The 21118-nt window shown below is 66.9% G+C and overlaps 3 protein-coding genes across 5 annotated transcripts; 2 read left to right on the forward strand and 1 right to left on the reverse strand.

Moving 5' to 3' along the window:
• Nucleotides 1-1009: 1009 nt before the first annotated feature.
• Nucleotides 1010-6881, forward strand: NSMF (NMDA receptor synaptonuclear signaling and neuronal migration factor). 2 transcript variants are annotated; one of them, XM_004593412.2, is made up of 15 exons: nucleotides 1010-1228; nucleotides 1317-1378; nucleotides 1802-2305; nucleotides 2748-2823; nucleotides 3732-3800; nucleotides 3974-4026; nucleotides 4119-4208; nucleotides 4299-4423; nucleotides 4553-4636; nucleotides 5277-5310; nucleotides 5398-5468; nucleotides 5573-5652; nucleotides 5789-5891; nucleotides 5959-6034; nucleotides 6156-6881. In XM_004593412.2, exons 1-15 carry the CDS (start codon nucleotides 1158-1160, stop codon nucleotides 6251-6253), a joined length of 1596 nt encoding a protein of 531 aa, XP_004593469.2. In that variant the 5' UTR covers nucleotides 1010-1157; the 3' UTR covers nucleotides 6254-6881. The 2 variants fall into 2 exon arrangements, 1 of the variants encoding a protein (XP_004593469.2); XR_009244770.1 differs by lacking the exons at nucleotides 1010-1228; nucleotides 1317-1378 and having other exon boundaries at nucleotides 1549-2305; nucleotides 6156-6382; nucleotides 6495-6881.
• A 3736-nt stretch (nucleotides 6882-10617) lies between these two features.
• Nucleotides 10618-13938, forward strand: ENTPD8 (ectonucleoside triphosphate diphosphohydrolase 8). 2 transcript variants are annotated; one of them, XM_004593606.2, is made up of 10 exons: nucleotides 10623-10760; nucleotides 11389-11533; nucleotides 11612-11729; nucleotides 11948-12098; nucleotides 12185-12344; nucleotides 12424-12654; nucleotides 12730-12993; nucleotides 13077-13187; nucleotides 13450-13584; nucleotides 13672-13938. In XM_004593606.2, exons 2-10 carry the CDS (start codon nucleotides 11414-11416, stop codon nucleotides 13861-13863), a joined length of 1482 nt encoding a protein of 493 aa, XP_004593663.2. In that variant the 5' UTR covers nucleotides 10623-10760; nucleotides 11389-11413; the 3' UTR covers nucleotides 13864-13938. The 2 variants fall into 2 exon arrangements, with proteins under 2 accessions (XP_058515723.1, XP_004593663.2); XM_058659740.1 differs by having other exon boundaries at nucleotides 10618-10760; nucleotides 12424-12993.
• Nucleotides 13914-19450, reverse strand: NOXA1 (NADPH oxidase activator 1). The gene is made up of 11 exons (XM_058659735.1): nucleotides 19237-19450; nucleotides 18329-18411; nucleotides 17641-17749; nucleotides 16998-17132; nucleotides 16601-16708; nucleotides 16286-16441; nucleotides 15519-15564; nucleotides 15168-15414; nucleotides 14953-15061; nucleotides 14126-14240; nucleotides 13914-14049 (listed from the first exon to the last, which is right to left on the reverse strand). Exons 1-11 carry the CDS (start codon nucleotides 19411-19413, stop codon nucleotides 13961-13963), a joined length of 1374 nt encoding a protein of 457 aa, XP_058515718.1. The 5' UTR covers nucleotides 19414-19450; the 3' UTR covers nucleotides 13914-13960.
• Nucleotides 19451-21118: the final 1668 nt, after the last annotated feature.

Genomic DNA, 21118 nt, shown 5'->3' on the forward strand with positions numbered 1-21118 from the left:
CCCGCCTGCCTGGCCAAGGGGGCGTGGGGGCTTCCACTCAGCCCACCCCGGCTGACTGGCCAAGGGGGCGTGAGGGACTTCCACTCTGCTCCCCCCCGCCCCCGCTGCCTGGCCAAGGGAGCGTGGGGGCTTCCACTCTGCCCCCGGGGGCTGCCTGGCCAGGGGGGTGTGAGGGGATTCCATTCTGCTCCTCCCCCCCCCCGCTGCCTGGCCAAGGGGACGTGGGGGGCTTCCACTCTGCTCCCACCCCCGGCTGCCTGACCAAGGGGGCGTGGCGGGCTTCCACTCTGTCCCCGGGGGCTGCCTGACCAAGGGGACATGGGGGGCTTCCACTCTGCTCCCCCCCCCCGCTGCCTGACCAAGGGGACGTGAGGGGATTCCACTCTGCTCTCCCCCCCGCTGCCTGACCAAGGGGACGTGAGGGGCTTCCACTCTGCTCCCCGCCGGCTGCCTGACCAAGGGGAAGCCTTGCGAGCTCCATCCTGCCCCTGCCCGGTTGCCTGACTGCGGGGGCTTCCACCCCACCCCCGCCACTGCTGACCAAGGGGACGTGGGGGGCCTCTGCGCTGACGCCGGCAATCCTGCTCCCCAGCCTCAAGGACCAACAGGGCCCTAGCCGCAGCTGGGACGGCCTGTCCCCAAGGGCCGGCCAGGCAGGCAGCCGGCGCTTGTGGGTCCTGGCACCCCCAGCCCCACCCGCAGGAGCCCGGAGCACTCCGGTGGGCCACTGCAGGGGCAGACCTGGCCTCCCGCGCAAGCCACCGTCCCCCAGGAGCGGCATGGCAACGGGTCTCCTGGCACCCCAAGGCCAGGATGCAGCCAGGGCCTCGCCCCCGGAGGTGCCCCGGGAGCGCACGGGCCGGGGGCCTACCCTGCAGGCCCACGTGACCGGGCCTCAGTTTCCCGGCTCGCTGCTCGCCCCACCCGCCGCTGACGTCAGGGAGGCGGAGCCCCCGCCCCCGGACCCGCCGCTCGGGCTGCCGGTGCCGGTGCTGCGGGACAACGAGTGCTGGCGCTGCCATGCGGGGCCCGACCCCGGCCGCGAGCGCCAGGGCGAAGGCGAGTGCGGGCGCGACCCCCGGCGCGGCGAGGCTGCCCCGGCGGAGGCGGCGGGCGCGGGGAGCGCTCTGAGCCGGGGATGCGCCGCCGCCTCGGCCATGGGCGCCGCCGCCTCCAGGAGGAGGGCGCTGAGGAGCGAGGCCATGTCCTCGGTGGCGGCCAAAGTGCGGTGAGTGCGGCGGGGCGCCCGCAGCCTGGAGGGCCGGAGGGGGCCGGGCCTGGGCGTCCTGACCGCGGCCCGCGCCTTCACCCTGCAGGGCGGCCAGAGCCTTCGGAGAATTCCTGTCCCAAAGTCACCCTGACAACCGCAACGGCTCAGGTAGGGGCGAGAGGGCGGCGCCAGCCCCGAGCCCAGCTCCCCGACCCCGCACCCCCCGAGGCCCGGCTCTGCTGGGCCATTTCCCCGCATCCCCTGCCCTCGCTGGCCCGGAACCCCAGAGCTGGATCACTCGTCACCATGGCACCCACCCCGCCTGGGCCGTTGGCATGGCAACGGGCCTCCTGGCACCCCCAGGGCTGGCACCGTTGTCTCCGAGGGCCAGCTGGTGGGGGGGAGGGGAGAAGTTGGCACTGGCGGGCGATGCCGCGTCGTTTGGGGGTGGCAGGCTCGCTCCTACCGTGCGGGCACAGGTCGTGCCGCTGCCACCACCCTGCCCCCAGCTGCCATGGGGAGCCAGGGGCTTGGGGCTTACTCCACCTGCCCAGCGTACCCACCCTCAGCGTGCCTCTACCCCCTCTCCAGACCACCTGCTGGCTGATGCCTACTCTGGCCACGATGGGTCCCCTGAAATGCAGCCAGCCCCCCAGAACAAGCGCCGCCTCTCCCTGGTCTCCAACGGCCGCTACGAGAGCGGCCTGGTGGAAGATGGCGTCAGCAGGCAGCCGGCCAGTGAGGGCCCCCAGCCCCGTGTGTACACCATCTCCGGGGAGCCCACCCTGCTGCCCAGCCCCAAGGCTGAGGCCATCGAGCTGACCGTGGTGCAGGGACGCAGGCCGCGGGAGCACCATTCCCACCACCACAGTCAGCCCCTGCGCGCCAGCCCTGGCGGCAGCCCAGAGGCCACCAGCAGGCCCTGCCAGAGCTGGGCAGGCAGCCGCCAGGGCTCCAAGGAGTGTCCCGGCTGTGCCCAGCGGGCCCCCAGCCCCTCCCCACAGGCCTTTGGCCCTGACCAGCCCCCCCTGCCCGAGGATGTCTCCGGCCGCCCCAAGAAGCTGGAACGGATGTATAGCGTGGATCGAGTGTCCGGTGAGTGGCATGGGCCCTTCCCCAGCCCCACGCGCACCTGCCAGGCCCGAGTGTTTCCTGTGGAGGGGCCAGGAGGGTCTTCTCACCCTTTGGAAACTGCTGGGGGGCCTGTGGAGCTTGGGGTGGCTGTGTGGAGCATAGGGGGGCCATATGGAGCCCAGGGAAGTAGTGTGGAGCCTGGGAGGCCGTGTGGAGTCCAGGCAGCCAGTGATCCCTCCCACACCTGCGTGCCTTGTGGCCACTCCAGGGGTCCCACCTGGGCCAGAGCCACCTTCCTGGGCCTCAGGCAGAGGCTGGGCTGGCACTGCCTGAGGTAGCCAGGAAGGGGGCTCTTAGCTGTGCTGAGGGCTGGCCTCCCCACAGGCCTCTGATTTCTGGGCTGGGTCTCCGTGGGGGACCCCCAGAGAGGCCCCTGCCCACTCTCTCCTCTGCTCTCCCACAGACGATGTCCCCATCCGCACCTGGTTTCCCAAGGAGAACCTCTTCAGCTTCCACACGGCCACCACAACTATGCAAGCGTGAGTTAGCCCAGCTGGTGATCACCCCAGTCCTTCCAGCAACCCCAACCCAGCCCCCCAACAGCCCCAAACCTCCCACAGCCACGCCCAGTCCCTCCAGGCTCCCACAGTCCAGTTCCCCCCAGCCCAGTCCCTGCAGGCTCCCACAGCCCAGGCCCGCCCCATAGTCCAGGCCTCCACAACTCAGTCTCCCCCAACAACCTAGGGCTCCCCCAACCTAGGGCTCCCCCAGCCGAGGCCCTCATAGCCCTTCCAGGCTCCCCAGCCATCCAGGCTGCCACAGCTGCAGCAGCCCCCAGCCCAGGCCCTCAGGCACCCTCTCACCCAGGCCCCCCATCCCACTTAGTCTGTTCCCTGTGGACTGTCCCTGCCCTGGGAATGCAGTGGTTGGAACCATTGGTGTGGGGTGCTTCTCCCGGCCCGCCCACCACTGACCCCTTGTCTGCCTCGCTCAGGGTTCCCTGTCTTCGGGGCTCCTTTCAAAGGGAATCCCTGGCTGCTGGAAGCTCCGTCCTACCCCCAGGCTCAGGCCCCCAACCTAGTCTGGCCAGGACCCAGCAGCTGGAGGCAGAGCCCTGTACCCCCAGCATCCACTGCCCAGCTGGGGCTACCCCAGGAGGGTTGGGTGAGAGGGACTGGGGTACGGGAAATACCCCCACAGGGCAGGGCTCATTACATCTTCTCTCCCCCTCTGCCACCGCCCGCAATCGGCCTTCGGCCTTCAGCATCTCGTAAGTATCCATGAACCCCTGCACCCCAGGATGCCCCATCTGCTGCCCTCCCACACAGGGCTGGACGCCCACCTCCCACCTCCCAAGGGGCACCCTGCCCTCCCACACAGGGCCAGGCAGGCCGTGCACCCACTGGCCCCAGTACTCTGTCTCCACTGACCTGCTGCGGTCCCCCAGGGTGTTCAGGGGTTACGCGGAGAGGAAGCGCCGCAAACGGGAGCACGATTCGGCCTCCGTGATCCAGAGGTAGGGCCAGGGGCTGGAAGGGCACCACCAGGGCGTGTCTGGCCTGGGGAAGCCGTGGGGAAGCGCCCCCTGGGGCACTGGGCAGGTGGCAGCCCCAGGCATTGTGCCTCCCTGGGGAGGCTGAGGGAGTGTGGGCTGACCGCGGGGTCCTCAGCCAGCGCTTCCTCCCGCAGGAACTTCCGCAAGCACTTGCGCATGGTGGGCAGCCGGCGAGTGAAGGCGCAGAGTAAGTGGGGGCACGGGGTGGGGGGGCGGCGTGCGGCTGCACCCGCAAGGGCGTTGTCGGCCCCGCTCACTGCCACGGGTTTGCTCCCCCAGCGTTTGCTGAGCGCAGAGAGCGGAGCTTCAGCAGGTCCTGGAGCGACCCCACCCCCATGAAAGCTGACACTTCCCACGATTCCCGAGACAGTAAGTGTCCCGTGCAGAGTTCCGTGGGTGGGTCGTGGGGCTGTGGAGAGCTGGGGCCTGCCAGGCCACCTGTGACCCTCTGCCCCGCAGGCAGCGACCTGCAGGGCTCACACTGCACGCTGGAGGAGGCCTTTGAGGACCTGGACTGGGAGGCTGAGAAGGGGCTGGAGGCCGTGGCCTGCAGCGCAGAGGGCTTTGTGCCCCCCAAAGTCATGGTGAGGCAGGCAGAGCATGCCCCAGGGTACTGGGGGTGGAGGGGCAGTGGCTGGACAGCACTTTGGCTTGGCTTGGGGTCTCTGGGCTCTGGGTGGCCTGAACCCCTCGCTTGGATCTGTCGTCTCCAGCTAATCTCCTCTAAGGTGCCCAAAGCTGAGTACATCCCGACCATCATCCGCAGGGATGACCCGTCCATCATCCCCATCCTCTATGTGAGTGCCCGCCTGCTCACTGCACGCCTCTCCACCACCCCTTCCTCTAAGAGTGTCCACCCTGCCCTGCCCACTGCACGCCTCTCCACCACCCCTTCCTCTAAGAGTGTCCACCCTGCCCTGCCCACTGCACGCCTCTCCACCACTGCTTCCTCTAAGAGTGTCCACCCTGCCCTGCCCACTGCACGCCTCTCCACCACCGCTTCCTCTAAGAGTGTCCACCCTGCCCTGCCCACTGCACACCCTGTCCACCACCCCTTCCTCTAAGAGTGTCCACCCTGCCCTGCCCACTGCACGCCTCTCCACCACTGCTTCCTCTAAGAGTGTCCACCCTGCCCTGCCCACTGCACACCCCACCCACCACCCCTTCCTCTAGTGCCCGCCCTGCCCTGCCCACTGCACACCCCGTCCACCACCCCTTCCTCTTTGAGTGCCCACCCTGCCCTGCTCTGCCCACTGCACACCCTGCCCATCACCTGCCCATCACTCTAATTGCCTGCGTCTCCCACCCTGCCCCACTCACCCCCACACATTGCATGTTCTGCCCTGGCCTCAGCCCCTCCACAGCCCATCACCCTGGTCCTCCATGTAATTGGTCCCAGAACCCTGACTGGATCTTGTGGCCTGTGTCTGTCCCCAGGACCACGAGCATGCGACCTTCGAGGACATCCTGGGTATGTGCCCCACAAAGCCCTGGGCAGGGAGGGTGGCGAGAGGGGCCAAGGACCAGGACAGCGGCCTGCTCACGGTTCTGCCCACAGAGGAGATTGAAAAGAAGCTCAACACCTACCACAAGGGGGCGCGCATCTGGAAGATGCTCATCTTCTGCCAGGTGGGCCCGGTGCTAGGTGGGGCCGGGTCAGACCGGCCACCCCCTCTGATGACCCCTGGGCCGGACCCTGACTTGCCCATGACGGCCTCTCCCGCCTCTTCCAGGGAGGCCCTGGGCACTTGTACCTGCTCAAGAACAAAGTGGCCACCTTCGCCAAAGTGGAAAAGGAAGAGGACATGATCCAGTGAGAGGGCTGGACCTTGGGCAGGGGACGTCTGTGAACCCTGGCCCTTGGGCGGAAAGGGGGCCTGAATCCTGGATTGTGGGTGGGGAGGACCTGAACCCTGGCCCTGGACTGAAGCCCCTGTCCCCCACCCCAGCTTCTGGAAACGGCTGAGCCGCCTGATGAGCAAGGTGAACCCAGAGCCCAACGTCATCCATGTCATGGGCTGCTACATCCTGGGAAACCCCAACGGGGAGAAGGTGAGGCCCCGTCCCCCTGCGCCCCAGCCTCCTCAGCGCCCACACTCAGCCCTGGCCCTTCCCACAGCTGTTCCAGAACCTCAGAAGCCTCATGACCCCGCAGAGGGTCACCTTCGAATCCCCGCTGGAGCTGTCGGCGCAAGGTGAGCCAGCCTAGACTGGGCCAGGGAAGGGCCAGGGGATGGGGCTGTGGCAGGGCAGGGGTGGGTTTGGGGCAGCCCCGGCACCCCAGGGCCTGAGTTCCACCCCACTCGGCTCCTCTAGGGAAGGCCATGATCGAGACCTACTTCGACTTCCGGCTGTACCGCCTGTGGAAGGGCCGCCAGCACTCGAAGCTGCTGGACTTTGATGGCGTTCTGTGAGGGGTTGGGCCGTCCCCGCACGGCTGCCCCTGGTGATCCAGGCACCTGGGACTGGGCCGGCCCTCTCCCCAAGACCCTGCGGCCGAGGCTCCCACGGAGCCGCTTCAGGGACCCTCAGACACTGCTCAGGTTCTCAGACAGCCCTGGCGCCCAAGGGGGGCCCGCCTGCCTCGCCTGGAGGCTGGACGCACGTCCGTCCGAGGGGCTCATAGAAATAAGTGCAATTCCCCCCCCACCCCAGCTGCAGGGGACACAGCCCCCAGAGTCGGCTAACCGCCCGCCCCGCCCTCCGATCACCAGCACCAGGGTCAATGTCTACCTGGTCTCACCGGCCGCTTCACCCCTCCCGCCCCTGCTCCCTCCCACCTCAGCCAGCACCGTGGCCAGGCTCAGGGGGTCTGGAGGGCTGGCAACAGCCGCTTCCCGGTGAGCTCCAAGCTGTCTTATGTGGCTGCTGCCGAGTTCAGCCTTGGGCAGCATTGAGGCCTGGCCCAGTGCCCTGGTGTCCATCACGGGCTTGGGGGCAGGCCCCCCTTTGACAGAACCTGGGGTCCCGAGGGCACCCGGGCCGGAAACCGTGTACGACCCCCTTAAAGTGACCATTAAACCTGACCCTGCGCTGCGGCCACTGCCTGGGCCCTGCCTGTTGGAGCCATCTGGGGCACGGGCTGTGGTTGCTGTGTGAGTCCTGCCCACCTGGGCCTAGCAGAGGGCTCCCTCTTGAGAGTGGGGTGTGTATGATTGGGGAACACGGGCTGAGGTCGCTGCGTGAGATCCTGCCCACCTGGGCCTGGTAGGGGACTGCTGCCATGACTTAGGGAGGTGTGTGATGGGGTGGTCCTGGAAAGGGACCCCCACCTCCTCTGCCCCCCACTAGAGCCAGGGTGCAGCCTCGGGGTGCTGGCCATGCCCTCAGCCTCAGCTGGCCAGGTTCAGGCTGCTGGAGGCCAGGGTTCCAAAGACACAGGAGTGGGCCTTCCTGGGGCCCCACACCCTGGGGTGCCTCCAGCTGTTTCCGGGTTCCCACATGGCCCAGGGGCAGAGCAGGGACCCTGCAGCCCGCGCTGGCCACTGAGCTGCAGGGCAAGGGGCACCCTGGCCCTGACGCTCCAATCCTGATTCCTGAGCACATGACAGCATCTGTCTGGCTGTCCACCGCCTGTGCAGTGCCCACTCGCCAGGGTGTGGCCAGGAAGGGGAGGGGTGTTCCGGCTGCCGGGCCGAGCCCTGTAGAGAGCTGGTGCAGTGACGCTGTATGCCGGCACACCCCACAGTCCCCCAGCCCTCGGGGGCAGCCGGCTGTTCTGCCTGGGGCCTTGGTGCTGGCCTCCCCGAGGTGACCCAATGGCAGCCTAGGGCAGGGCAGGGCCAGAGTTAGACCATGGTTCCCGCAGTCAAGCCCTGAGTGGGAGGCGGCCTGGGAGCTGGGCAGGTGCAGGTGGAGTGGCCAGGGGCTCTGTCCCGCTTCCCACTCTGTCCACTGCCACGCTTAGCACTTGGCTTTCAGTCTGGGCAGGGGTGTCCAAGAAATAGACGTTAGCCACACGGTACCAGTAGCTCGTGACCGCTGGCCGAGGACTGGGAGGCCTCTCCAAGACTCGGCCCAAAGGCAGGGGCCTCAGTGGGTGAGCTGGCTCAGCCCGACCCAGCTCTGGGGCAGCTCACCCACTGAAGGTGCAGGAAGGACCCGGCCCTGATTCCAGCTCCGAGGCTGGACCACACAAGAACACTGCCAGCAGTGGGCAAGACCAGAGCCACAGCAGCAACAAGAACACAGGAAAGCCCGTGGGGGAACGCAACACACGCAGACCAGCAGGAATGCCATGCACGAGTGCGTGGCAGAGCAGGGGAAAACTGGACTCGTGGAAGCCTGTGCTGCCGCCCTTGCTAGTGCTACGCTGTCCCTCATCCCGCGCCTGCGCCTCCCCAGCTCCCGCCCAGCACCTGCAGGCTGCAGCAGTATGCTCCCTGTGTGGCTTTGTCCTGGCTGTTGGGCACTTGGCAGGAGTGGGTAGGGACCAGCAGGTGGGAGGGGCCCTGCGTGTGTCCCTCCCATCTCAGCGTCCTCCCCAGCCCTCCAAGCTGTGTACCTCCCACAGAAGCCGAGTAAGACGAGGCCCTGCCCAGACCACAGCCACCACCTCCCCGCTGGTGGCCACCATGGAGTGGACACAGCGCTCATCCCATGCACGCGATCTGAGCAGGTTCCACTCATGACCTCATCGTACCTTCAGGGCCCCCAAGCAACTTAAAGGGCAGAGCAGCTGGCAGGCCTTCCATGCACTGGTTCCCTCCCCAGATGGCTGCCATGGCCAGCAGGCACCTGGAGCTTCCTCCAGGTCTCCCTCGTGGATGTGGAGGCCCAAAGCCCTGGACCGTCCTCTACTGCAGGCGCATAAACAGGGAGCTGGGTTGGGAGTGGAACATCTGGGACTCTGCATCCCATATGGGATGCTGGTGCCGCAGGCAGCAACTTGACATGCTGGGCTGTGGCATTGGTTCCCACGACCCCGTTGAAGATCCACTTCAACACAGCCACAAGATAGGAGCCCAGTAGTTCCTGGGCGGCCAGTGCCTCAGCGTGCCTTGGTTCAAGCCCTGGCTCAACCTCGTGCTTCTCTAGGAGGTCGCAGAGGTGCCTCCATGGCCTTGGGCTCCTACAGCACATGTGGGAGACCCAGCTTGGGTTTCTGGCCTCCAGTTTTTGCCCTGGCCCAGCAGCAACTGCTACAGGCATTTGGGAAGGGGGCCAGTGTGTGTGGTTTCCAAATAAAATGAAAAATAATTTTAAAAAACATCCCAGTCTCAGAAGTGACACTGGCAATGTCCTAGGCCACTGGTGACAAGCAGGGACTTGGGCCACTCTAGCCAAGAGGAGAGGACAGCAGAAGACAAGCCAAAAGCCCGGAGGGTGCACTCCAGCTCAGAGCTCAGGCTGTCGGCAGCTGCACCAGGTACACAGAAGCCAACACAGCCAACACAGAAGCCGCCACAAGGAAACCAGAGGGCATCACAGACAGCCGTCCCACATGGTCATGCCAGTCGGGGTCCCAGCTGCTCCCCTTCCTGCCCAGCTCCCTGCTGGTGCCCCTGGGGACGCAGTCAAGGACAGCCCAAATGCCCAGGCTCCGGCTTGGCCGCGCCCGGCAGTTGTGGCCATTCTGGGTGTGAACCAGCAGCTGGGCGATGTGTGTCCCTCATGCTCCACCTTCCGAATAAACAGAAACTGCAACCAGCCACAGCTGCTTCCAGAACTCTCCCAAGGTAATGACAGACGAATTGCGAGTGGGAGGGCGGAGGCGGGAGTGGCTGAGCCCACACAACGACCCTGAGGAAAATGCAGCCAAGGCAGGCTGGGCCCTAGGGAGGTCCCTGGGCGCAGGGCTGCCCAAGGAGCCAGTGTGCACACACACGACCCCTGCCCCCCGCCAGCAGCCTTCATGGCAGAAGAGTAGCTACAACAGGCTTGTTCATGGAGAAGACACAGCCGGTGAGGCCGTCACTCCCTGTGGACACTGGTTCAAGTCCCCACTGCTCTACTTCTCATCTACTCATGCCTGTGGGAAAGCAGCAGATCCAAATGCTCGGGACCCTGCACCAAAGTGGGAAAGAAGGGCTCAAGATGGCAGGGACCCGCCCTCCGGCAGGACAGATCATGCCCACGTCCAGGCAGGGCCTGCGAGGGTCCAGCCTGAAGCCCTTGGGCTCCATCTGCTTCCAGGTGACTACACTCAGATTAGTGACTACACAGGGGTAGGGGGCAGCCAGACCCCTGGTGAGCAGCGACCGGGGCTCAGCACCCTTGGGAGATGCAAAACAGAGAGCCAGGGCGCTGCTTGCAGGATCCCCCAGGTCAGCTCCCCCGAGTGGGCTCCGGAAAACCCAGGTTGGCTCCTCCCCCCCGAATGGGCTCTCGCTCCCAGATCAGCTCCTGTCCCCACCCAGGTTGGCTCCTGCTCCACCCTGTCACCTACTATCCCCTCCCCTGTCAGCTCCCGTTCCCCCCACCCTCCCCCATTACCCACCATCCCTTCCCCCCATCACTCCTGTTCCCGAGTCAGTTGTATTGAAAACCCCAATCCAGTCTGGAGTGAGAACCAGCAGACACAAAATCTATCCAATAAAGTAAAAATAAACCACTAGAACAGAGAAACAGCGTCCACTGTTGCCATCAGGTCCCCCTGTTCAGCTGTCCTCCAGCCGGGTCCCCTTTCTGGGTCGGCAGCAGGGGCTGGGCGGGCGGAGAGGGAAGTACACTCCGCAGTGGGGTGGAGCCTCCCCAGGGCACGGTCTCCCGGGGAGCCAGGGCTGTCCTCACCGCCACCCCCCACAGTCACTGCAGGAGTTAATGCCCTTCCCCCCCACTGGGCCGGTGACCTGGGCAGCGTCCGGCTGGCCTCTGGCTGCTGACCCAGGTCCAGGTGGGCGGAGGCTGGGCTGGACGTGGCAGGTGCCCAGTGGAGTTTCAGTGTGAGCTTCCTCAGCGGCTGGTGAGCAGGCACCCCAGGTGAGAGCTGGGGGCAGGCGGGAAGTGCGGCTCTGGGGGGGCCCTGGGTGCAGTGCCTCTGCAAAGAAGTTGGGGGTCAGCAGCTGCCGACCTGGGAGGTGGCGTCACTGTTTGTTCCTGTAGCTGGCGGTGGCCGGGCCCAAGGCCAGGTGCCGCGTGTCCTCCCTAAATGGGCTCAGGCCAGCATGTGTGAGTGGACAGTACCGAGAGGCCCCCAGAGGGGATGTCAGCGGGCCGGAGGGCCTGCATCTCACAGGCTGGGACAGCAGCAGCACCCGGTGTGGGCTGCTCAGTACTCATGGTATCTGCAGCAGGGCTGGGACTTCTTATCCGGAGCTGGATTTGGGGTTGGGCCCTGCCACAAGCCCCACCGCAGTTGTGCCAGCCTCAGCCAGCTGCCCAGGAGGGCACTGAACCCCTGGGGCTGGGGTGTGCCCCCACCCTGCGTGGGGGTGGCTCAGTAGTGCAGGTGACACCCTCATCCAGCTGTAGATCCAGCTTCCACTGACACTCCTGGCAGGCAGCCTTGGAGGGTCAGGTGCCTGGGGCATGGCTTGCAAGGGACCTGCGGGAGGGAGGACGAGGCTCCCTCCCCTCCTCATCTCTCTCCTTTTGCTCCTTGACACAGAAGCTCACGCTGCCCTGCCGCCCCCATGGGGCCCAGGGAGCAGACCTTCACGGCTCTGCTGGCGGTCGCGGCAGTGGCGGGCCTCACCACCCTCATCCTCCTCCTGGTGGATGCCACGAGTGTCCTCCTGCCCACAACCACCAAGGTGCGGGAGCAGCGGTGCGGGGGCGGGGCTGAGGGCGCCGGCCCTGCCCCTAACCGGCCCTCTACCCCTCACCCCTAGTTCGGGGCCGTGCTGGACGCAGGCTCCTCGCACACCTCGCTCTTCCTGTACCAGTGGCCGGCAGACAAGGAGAACAACACAGGCGTGGTCAGCCAGGCGCTGGCCTGCCGGGCACAAGGTGGGCGACACATCTGCCTAGGGTCGGGTCCACCGCGGTGCGTGTTTGGGAGGTGGCCCAGCCCCTGCCCGGGCCCATGGCCCACCCACCCAGCGCAGGGTGCGGGTCCCGCCTCTTCCCCTCCTCAGGGCACTGCCCCGTCCCTCTGCTGCAGGACTAGGGGCATGGGAGGAACGGAGCCACCGAGTGAGTCCCGCCCACGGTGTGTTGCCTTCCAGGCCCTGGAATCTCCTCGTACGCGGCCAACCCCATGGGAGCTGCCGAGAGCCTGCGGGACTGCCTGGAGGAGGCGGTGGCGCACATCCCGCAGGCCCAGCACGGGGAGACGCCGCTGTTCCTGGGGGCCACAGCGGGTATGCGACTGCTCAGGTATGCCCCACACCCGGGCAGGCCGGCGGGCCCGATGGAGGCTGTGCGCTGGGGCTCCAGCCAGCCGGGTCATCCTCTCCACCCAGCCAGAAGAACAGCTCCCAGGCCGCGGAGGTCTTCGACGCCGTGTCCCGAGTCCTGGCACATTCCCCTCTGGATTTCCGGGGTGCTGAGCTCCTAAGCGGGCGGGATGAAGGTGCCTTCGGGTGGATCACGGCCAATTACCTGCTGGGCAGGCTGGTTAAGGTGGGGCAGGGTAGCCTGGGGGCTTGACCAGGGGGAAGGGGGCCGGGACGCGGGCTGAGCGTGCCCTGTGTGTGACCAGTACTCCCCGGTTGGGAAGTGGATCCGGCCCGTGGAGGAGGCCCTGGTGGGCGCCCTGGACCTGGGCGGGGCGTCCACCCAGATCAGCTTCGTGCCCGAGGGCCCAGTCCTGGACGCGCGCAGCCAGGCCACCTTCCGCCTGTACGGCACCACGCACAGCCTCTACGCGCACAGCCATCTGTGCTTCGGGCGTGACCAGGCGCTGCTCAGGCTGCTGGTGGGCCTGCTGCAGGTCAGGCTCTCCCCGGGGTGCGGGGCGGGGCAGCGCACCCCGCTGGCCCTTGCTCCAGGTCCCGCCTCCCCACAGGGAAACCTGACGGGTCCTGTCCGTCACCCATGCTACCACAGCGGCTACCGGGCCACGCTGGCCCCGGGCGTCCTGTACGAGTCCCCGTGTGTGCGCGACCCGGCGATCCCGGGTCTCCCGCAGAACCTGACGGTGGAGGGGACGGGCAACCCCGCGGCCTGCGTCGCGGCCATCCGGACGCTCTTCAACTTCTCCAGCTGCGTGGGCCGGGCCGATTGCGCCTTCGACGGGGTCTACCAGCCTCCCGTGCGCGGCCCCTTCTACGTGAGCGCCCGCCTGCCCGCGCGCGTCCCGCACGCCCGGGGCTGGGGACGGGCCTGGCCCAGCGGCTTCTTTCCCGCCCCCAGGCCTTCTCCAGCTTTTACCACACCTTCCACTTCCTCAACCTGACCGCTGGGCAGACTTTGGACATGGCCAACGCCACCGTCTGGGCTTTCTGCCAGAGATCCTGGAAGCTGGTGAGTGGGGAGGGGACCCCCGTGCTGGGCTGGGCTGGGCAGGGCTGGTGGGGAGCCCCGTGCCAAGCCCAGTTGGGGGGGACCCCTGTGGTGGACTGGGCTAGGCTGGGAGGGACCCCCTGGTGCGGACCCCGTGCTGGAGCTGTGGGGCGGGGAGGTGGCGCGGGGTAGGAACTGAGGGCACAGCCTCAAGGCTGGACACGGGATGGCGGAGGAGGGAGGCCTGTGTGCTGTCCCAGCCTCACTCACCCCCCCCACCCAGGTGGAGGACAGCTACCCCGGGCAGGGGTACTGGCTGCGAGACTACTGTGCCTCCGGGCTGTACGTGCTGACGCTGTTGCTGGACGGCTTCGGCTTCAGCCAGGAGACCTGGGCCAGCATCCAGTTCCGGGCACAGGTGACACATGCCCCCCACACGCACAGCCAGGCGCGGGCAGGTGCCCCTCACGTGGCCCCGCAGCCCTGAGCGCCCCTTGTCCCACAGGCTGATGGCACCGACCTGGGCTGGACGCTGGGCTACATGCTCAACCTGACCGGCCTCCTCCCCGCCGACGCCCCGGCCCAGTGGCGGGCCCAACACCCGGGCGTCTGGGTGGCCGGCGTAGTCTTCACGGTGCTGACCCTCGTGGCCATCCTGGGGGCTTTCGCAGTCCAGCTCTTCTGGCCCCAGGACTAGCAGGGGTTGCCCACGCCCTGCCCCCTCCAGGCCCATGGAATAGACTGCGCTGCCCCAGACCGAGTTTTTATTCACACTGCTTTTGCCCCTCGGCTCCTCAGAGGCGCCCGCCAGCTGGCACCACGAAGCAGGTTGGGAAGATACCAATGTGGCCATCGCGGTGTCCCTCCAACCAGGCCTCGTCCACTGTGGAGAAGCCGGAGCTCACAGCTCTGTGGGCGTCAGGGAAGCCCGCCCCCAGGGTCGCGTGACGCTTGCCCACCTTCACAGAGGACATCCACCTTGTCCCCGGGCAGTAGGTCCAGGTCCTCAGGGCCCTGGGCTGCATAGCGGTGCTGGGCCACCACCTGGTAGAGCACGGGCCGGCCCCCGGCGCCCTAGACCCGCAGGAGGCCCCGCTGAGGCCATGAGGTCAGTGACAGCAGCCGGCCAGCTCTCTGCTGCTGACCGAGCCCTGGCCCTGGCCCCATGCACCCCTCCCCCCATGCTGACCCCTCCCTCCCCATGCACACCCCTCCCCCATGCATGCCCCTCCCCCCATGCTGACCCCTCCCTCCCCATGCACACCCCTCCCCCATGCATGCCCCTCCCCCCATGCTGACCCCTCCCTCCCTCCCCATGCATACCCCTCCCTCCCTCCCCATGCATACCCCTCCCCCATGCATGCCCCTCCCCCCATGCTGATCCCTCCCTCCCCATGCACACCCCTCCCCCATGCACACCCCTCCCCCCATGCTGACCCCTCCCTCCCTCCCCATGCACACCCCTCCCCATGCATACCCCTGCCCCCATGCTGACCCCTCCCTCCCCATGCACACCCCTCCCCCATGCACACCCCTCCCCCCATGCTGACCCCTCCCTCCCTCCCCATGCATACCCCTTCCTCCCTCCCCATGCATATCCCTCCCCCATGCATGCCCCTCCCCCCATGCTGATCCCTCCCTCCCCCATGCACGCCCCTCCCCATGCTGACCCCTCCCTCCCTCCCCCATGCACGCCCCTCCCCCCATGCTGACCACTCCCCTCCCCGTGTCCATGACTCCCCTCTCCCCATCTCTGGCCCTCTGGCCTACCCCAAGACCCCCTTACCTTGCACTGGAGCCGCAGTCCCCCGGGGCCGGCCGCCTGCCATGCCTTCCACAGCGACTCCTCCCCGTAGATGGGTACCCAGGAGCTGGCATCACCTGGGGCTGGGCAGCTGTGGAGGGAGTCCTGGGGGTCAGCAAGGGAGTGCTGACCTCTGACCCTGCCGCGTCCAGCACCCTCCAACTGTTGCCCTGCAGCAGGGAGCCCTCCAAGCCCACCTGAACTGGCCCAGCTGGGCCTGGGATGGGAGGGCCTGACCCAGCAGGGCCCGCAGGCTGGACAGGTCAGCTCCCCGTGGGACCCTCAGCGCCACGGTGAAGACACACTGCACGGTGACTGGCACCAGGTTCTCGAGGTCTTCCTTAGCAGCGCCCTGGGCCAGGCAGAAGGGGGCGGCTGAGGCTGCAGCGGCCCCTCCCTCGGCGTGACTGGAAGCTGCGAGGCAGGGTGGCGGGGAGGGCAGCTCTTACCCCAGCCTCTGCGGGGTCCTCAGCTGCCCAGGGCCCTGCAGGAAGGAGGAGACTCGAAATTCCAGGGGTCTCTGCCCTGCCCTCCCCAGGACTGCTCACCTATGGGCCGAGGAAGCTGCTTGTCAGCCTGCTGCACCTGGAGCCCCTGCAAGAGAAGGCAGGGTTGGCACTGGAGGGACCCCAGAGCCTGGGGCAGGGGTGGCAGGGCCCACGTGCCTTTCAGGGTGCTGGCTGCTGTTGCCGAGTGCCCACACCCATGGGAGCCGTGAGGAGGCTCCCCCGGGGTCCAGCCTGACCCTGGCCACTGCAGCCACCCCAGAAGTACCCAGCAGAAGTCACCTTTCCCTGTCCCTGTCTTCCAGATGTGTAAATACATCTCTAAGCCTAAACGCCACAGGCTCTGTGAATGCAGCTCCCGGTGTGGGAGCACGGCACTGCGCAGCGGGCAGAGGGAGGCTTGACCATGACCACAGGGCACCAGGGACACTGCAGGCCGGGTCGCTGCCCTCTGGCTGTGCCCTCTGGCCCCAGTCCTGCAGCAACCAGCCCCCACCTGCACCTCCCCAGCAATGGGGCATTCCAGAACCCTTCCCACTTGCTCCTTACCTCCACCCCTCACCCCTGCTCACCTCCTCCCTCTCACCCCCTCCTCACCTCCTCCCCCTCCCCTCCCCTCCTCACTTCTTCCCCCTCACCTCCTCCCCCTTTCCCTCACCTCCTCACCTCCTCCCCCCTCCTCCCTCCTCACCTCCTCCCCCTCACCCCTCCTCACCTCCCATTGGCTCCCCGTCCCTGTCAGGGCAGAGGTTCAGCAAAAGTGGGCACCCCTGCCTGCCCAAGACCCCAGCTCAGGAAGGACAGAGTGCCCCCAACCCTGTCCCAGTGTAGTGTGTATGGGGGGAGTTGAGCGGGCTCACAGCATCCACAGGTCTTCCTTCCCTTGGCAGTGGACGGTCCTGAGGGCCCAGCTGTGGCTGTGGAGGCTGCACATCTGGACCAGGGCTCTCCTGCGAGGCCACCACCTAGAAAGGGTCAGCTGTCAATGGTTAGCAAAGGTGCAGGCAGCCAAGCCAACACCCTGCCCCTCTACCCCACTCCACATGCCCTGTGGTCAGCAGAGGCCAAAGGTGCAGCAGCTCCAGGCTGGCCAGGGTTGGCTGCCCCCCACTAGCCTACCCAACCTTGGGCTTGCCCAGGAACTCCACAGGCTCTAGATGCTCCAGGTAACGCTTGTGGGGCCGGAAGACCTCACCCCTGGGGACCTGCCTCAGCTGCAGTGGGGTCCGGGCCTGGGAGAGAAAGGGGAAGAGGGCACAGGGGCCCCCAGCCTCACCCTCACAGCAGGAGGGCACAGGGGACCCCAGCCTCACCCTCACAGCAGGAGGGCACAGGGGACCCCAGCCCCTCCCTCACAGCAGGAGGGCACAGGGGACCCCAGCCCCTCCCTCAACCCACCCTGGGCCCCACACCAAGGTGCTGGGCCCAGCTTCCCTCCACCCTGCTGCCAGGCCCCCAGCAAGGCCCAGCCCTGACCAGGCAATCTCTCCTTCCTTCTCACTCCTCCCCTCCCCTCCTCACCTGCACCTGGCTCAGGTCATTGTCCAGGCCGTCAGAGGATCCCTCTGGCCACTTGGCCATGGCCTCCGTCAAGCTGCTGGCTGCCTCAGCCCAAAGCCCCAGCTGGCACTGGACAGCCGCCACATTGTGTGTCACCTGGGATGAGGTCAGGGGTGAGTGACTACCCTGGTCCCACAGGCCCCTGGAGGCCCAGCCCCATGGGTGCTATGGGCAGAGCTCAGGGTCCGTGGTGCTAGGGACCCTAGGAGGGGTCTACGGATTCCCAGCACCCACCCCATGGGAGGGGCTTCCCTGCAAGGTGTGGGTTAAGGGTCTTGGTCCAGGTGCCCCAGGTGGGTACCAACCCTGGCTCCCGGAACTTCCTGGGGCTTCCTGGCCACAGCTGGGCACGTGTCCAAGAGGGTGTGGCCCCCAGCTTAGCTGTTCCAGGAAGGAGCCGAGCCCCACCCACCCTGTACTGCCCCAAGGGGCCCTCCCATGGCACTCTCAGGTTGCACTGTCCAGCAGGAACCTGACCACATCCACAGGCCTGCCCATGCTTGTAAAGTCCTGCCCACGAGCTCCGCCCACATGCCCACATGCCCCGCCCACGTGCCCATGAACCTAGCTGGCCAGGGCAGACGGGGGCAGCTGAGCCGCTCACCTCCCAGGCCTGCAGCCTGAACCGCAGGCCCAGCTGTGTGTAGTCAATGGCCGTGTTGCCCCTGAGTTGTGCTTGTGCCATCCGGAAGTCAGACAGTGCCTCCTGGAATCTGGGGCAGCCAGGTCAGGGGTCAGGACAAGAGGCAGAGAGGATGTGGGGCTGCGGAGTCCTGTTGGACCCTAGACTTTTCTAAACCAAGCACACAGCCTGGCACGCCCTCCCTCCCTGCTACTGGGGACTCTGGCACAGCTGAGCCTCCACTGCCCGCACTGGAGAGTCCACCTCTTCTAGGCCGACCTCCAGTGCTGACCAGACAGTAGGCTGCCCAGCATCTGCCAGGTGACCCTACAAAGAAGGGGACCAAAATGGGGATCACCTGCAACCCATCCAGGTCCCATGTGGGTAATGTGGGGTGTCCCCTCCCGTCCCACCCAGGTCCATGCAAGTGATGTGGGCGTCCCCTCCCGTCCCACCCAGGTCCACGTGGGTGATGTGGGTGTCCCCCCCGTCCCCTCCTGTCACACCCAGGTCCATGTGAGTGATGTGGGCGTCCACCTCTCGTCCTTTCCTGTCAGACCCAGTTCCATGCGTGTGACGCAGGCGTCCCCCTCCTGTCCCTTTCCGTCCCCCTGAGGCCTGGTGGTTCCCCTAGCCCTGGCAGAACCAGTGGGGAGCCTTCTATGCTTACCTCTTCAGCTGGAAGTTGACCACCCCTCGCTGGAGGAAGCCGATGGCCAGGCAGGGGTCCTTAGTCACTGCATCATCAAACGCCTGGGGACAGGACACCGATGTGAGCCACCGTACACTGGGTCCATTGGCCCAGCTTGCACCTGCTGGGTCCAGGAGCTGGGGACCTGAGCCCCTGCCCAGCTCTGAGCCCTCCAGGGGTTCTGAGGCCACTGCTGGCCATGAGCACAGAGGAAGGAGTCGGAGCCACTCCTGGAGGCCACCAGGGGGTCTGTCGAGGGCTCTGGGCCTGGTCACACACACTGGGAGGGCAGCAGCAGCCAGCACCCTGGCGCACCCACAGTGACCGCAGCCACCTGTTCAGAATGGCCTTGGGAGGGTCCAGGTGCCTCTTTCCCCATGGTTGGCAGCCCCCCTCCAGCTCAGGGTGCCTGCCCTTCTTGCCCTGCCCCCCTCTGATGACTGCCCCGCTGCTTCCTGATTGCTGAGTGTCAGGGGTCACTCAGCTTCACCTGAGAAGAGGCCAGTGACTCAGCCCAGCGTCCTGCCACCCTCCTGAGGGAGTCCTTAAGGGGGAGCTGTTCCCAGAGGCCAGGGCTCCACCCAGCCCCCTACTGTGTTATCCTGACCCCGGGCACTGCCCAGGACAGTGTGGTTGATGGACAGGAAGCGGGGGCTTCACTTGGCACAGGCGTACAGCCCTGCTGGAGAGACAGGCTTGGAGAGGTCCGAGGATGCTCCCGCCACTGCTACTGCGGCTCCACCTTTTCCCACGGTGGCAGGGACCCCCAGCACCCGCCTTCCGTGGTCATTGGAGCAGCAGCCTGGACGCGGCGGCAAGGGCAGGGGTCCAGTGGGAAAAAGGGCTTTGTAGCTCTGTCTCCCGCCCCCGTGGGAACCCCAGCTCACCCGCAGCGCGGCCTCGGGGTCCCCAGCCAGCAAATGCACGCAGCCCACGTTGAAGCTCATCCTAGCCGGAGGCCAGGGCACTTCCCGGAAGAGGCGCAGGGCACCGGGCCAGTCCCCGCGCGCCACGGCCTGCACGCCCCGTTGCCAGGTGCGCACCTGGTCCCCGAGCGAGGCCATGGCGCACTGCACCTGCCGCCCCGAGGCCGCTTTCTGGCCCGGCGCGCAGGGCGTGGAGCGGGACGGGCCGCCCAGGAGGCCGGCGGTTGGGGCGGGTCGGGGGTGGGGCCTCAGCCTGGACACGTAGGTCAGAGCGTTTAGCAGGAATACCCCTAAAAATACGACCACTCTTCCCTGACTTCTGGTGTAGGCTGAGCGGGGAGGCAGGAGCCCCGAGCTCCGGGCTGTCCCCAGCGCCCAGGACGCCTTAGTGAGGGGCCGGGTGGGCCACGGAGGTGTGGGAGCTCGAACCTGCAGCCCAACCTGGAGGCACGCTTGTGAGAGGTGGCAGCGGCTTGCGGGAGCTGTGCGTCCCGCGGACCTCCTGGCCTCAGCCAGTCAAAGCTCTCCACAGGGCTGCAGTGAGGAGTGAGATGTGGGGCCACCTGTACCCCAGGCCTGTGACCCCCCAGCTAGCAGGGACCCCCCAGCTGTGTTCCCCCACAGCATCCAGGGGCCCCCAGCCACCGTCACCCCCTCAGCTGCACCTCCTGCTCCTGGAGCCTTTGACTCTCCCAGCCACCCCAGGGCCACCACCCCCACCCAGTCGTGCCCAGGTACGCAGCTACGCCTGCCAACCCCCAGGGCCCATGTGGGCACCTCTCAGATGCCACACTGACTGTTCTGCCTTGACTGTGAGCCCCAGGCAGCCCTCGGTCCACTCCTGTGGTCATCACCCGGCTCTCACTGCAGTCCCCACTTCTGCCCTGACTACGACCTCAGCAATGGAAGGGACTGGGGGCCCCACCCAGCCTAGCACCAGCCCAGCTCTGTTCCCATCATACAGCTTCTAGGACACGGCCCTTGGAGCCTCGGGGTCTCCACCCAGCTCTGCTCACTCAGACCCTGGACACTGCTGTGTCAGCCTCTCGCTGGCCCTGCTGGGCACTGAGCAGGTGAACCAGGGCAGGGTACCTGCTTCTCACCGCCCATGGGGCTGTGGCCGCTGCACAGACCTGAGGCCCAGCTGAGCTCTCCCTCCTGGCCATGCCCGAGAACTCCCAGCTCTGCTGCCTGCCCCTCCTCCACAGGTCTGGGATGGGGCGGCACTGGGGGCAGGGGACCATGCCCTGACCCCCCAGGGGCCTGGCTTTTCTCAGCCTCAGTCCTGTTCCAGCAGATGTTGGCTGGGTGTCTGCCCGGCTCAGCTTCACAGGCATGTGGGCCCGTGTCCCTCACCACTCGATCCTGGTCCCATGACGGAAGCCCTAGTGGCCTCCAGGGCCCGGCTTGTGGGGAGCCCGAGTGGGCGTCCAGGGCAGCTGCTTGGCTGTACCACCAACTGCGCCCCTCCTCCAGGGTCCCAGCTCTAGGAACCGGGAGTGGCTGCCCTGTGTGGGTTGGTGGTCACTGCTCTGGGAGGCCTGCCAGGCGGTGGTGGACCCTATCGGCTGCTCCGGGGCCCTGGCAGCGACAGTGGGCCCTGTCGGGCAGTGGTGAGCCCTGGTGGCTGCTCCAGGGGCCCTGTCGGGCAGTGGTGAGCTCTGGTGGCTGCTCCAGGGGCCCTGTGCCGGGCAGTAGTGGGACCTGGCAGCTGCTCCAGGATCACACCGACACTTGGCATGGGGTCTTCCATAGACCCTGGGCCCACCCCTCCTGTGGCGCTCGGGAAGGGAGGGGTTGGCCAGGGGCATGAGCTGGACAGCTTTCAGGATGGACCCCACAG

The sequence above is a fragment of the Ochotona princeps genome, unplaced genomic scaffold (assembly GCF_030435755.1).
Source record: "Ochotona princeps isolate mOchPri1 unplaced genomic scaffold, mOchPri1.hap1 HAP1_SCAFFOLD_138, whole genome shotgun sequence".
Taxonomy (NCBI): Eukaryota; Metazoa; Chordata; class Mammalia; order Lagomorpha; family Ochotonidae; genus Ochotona; species Ochotona princeps.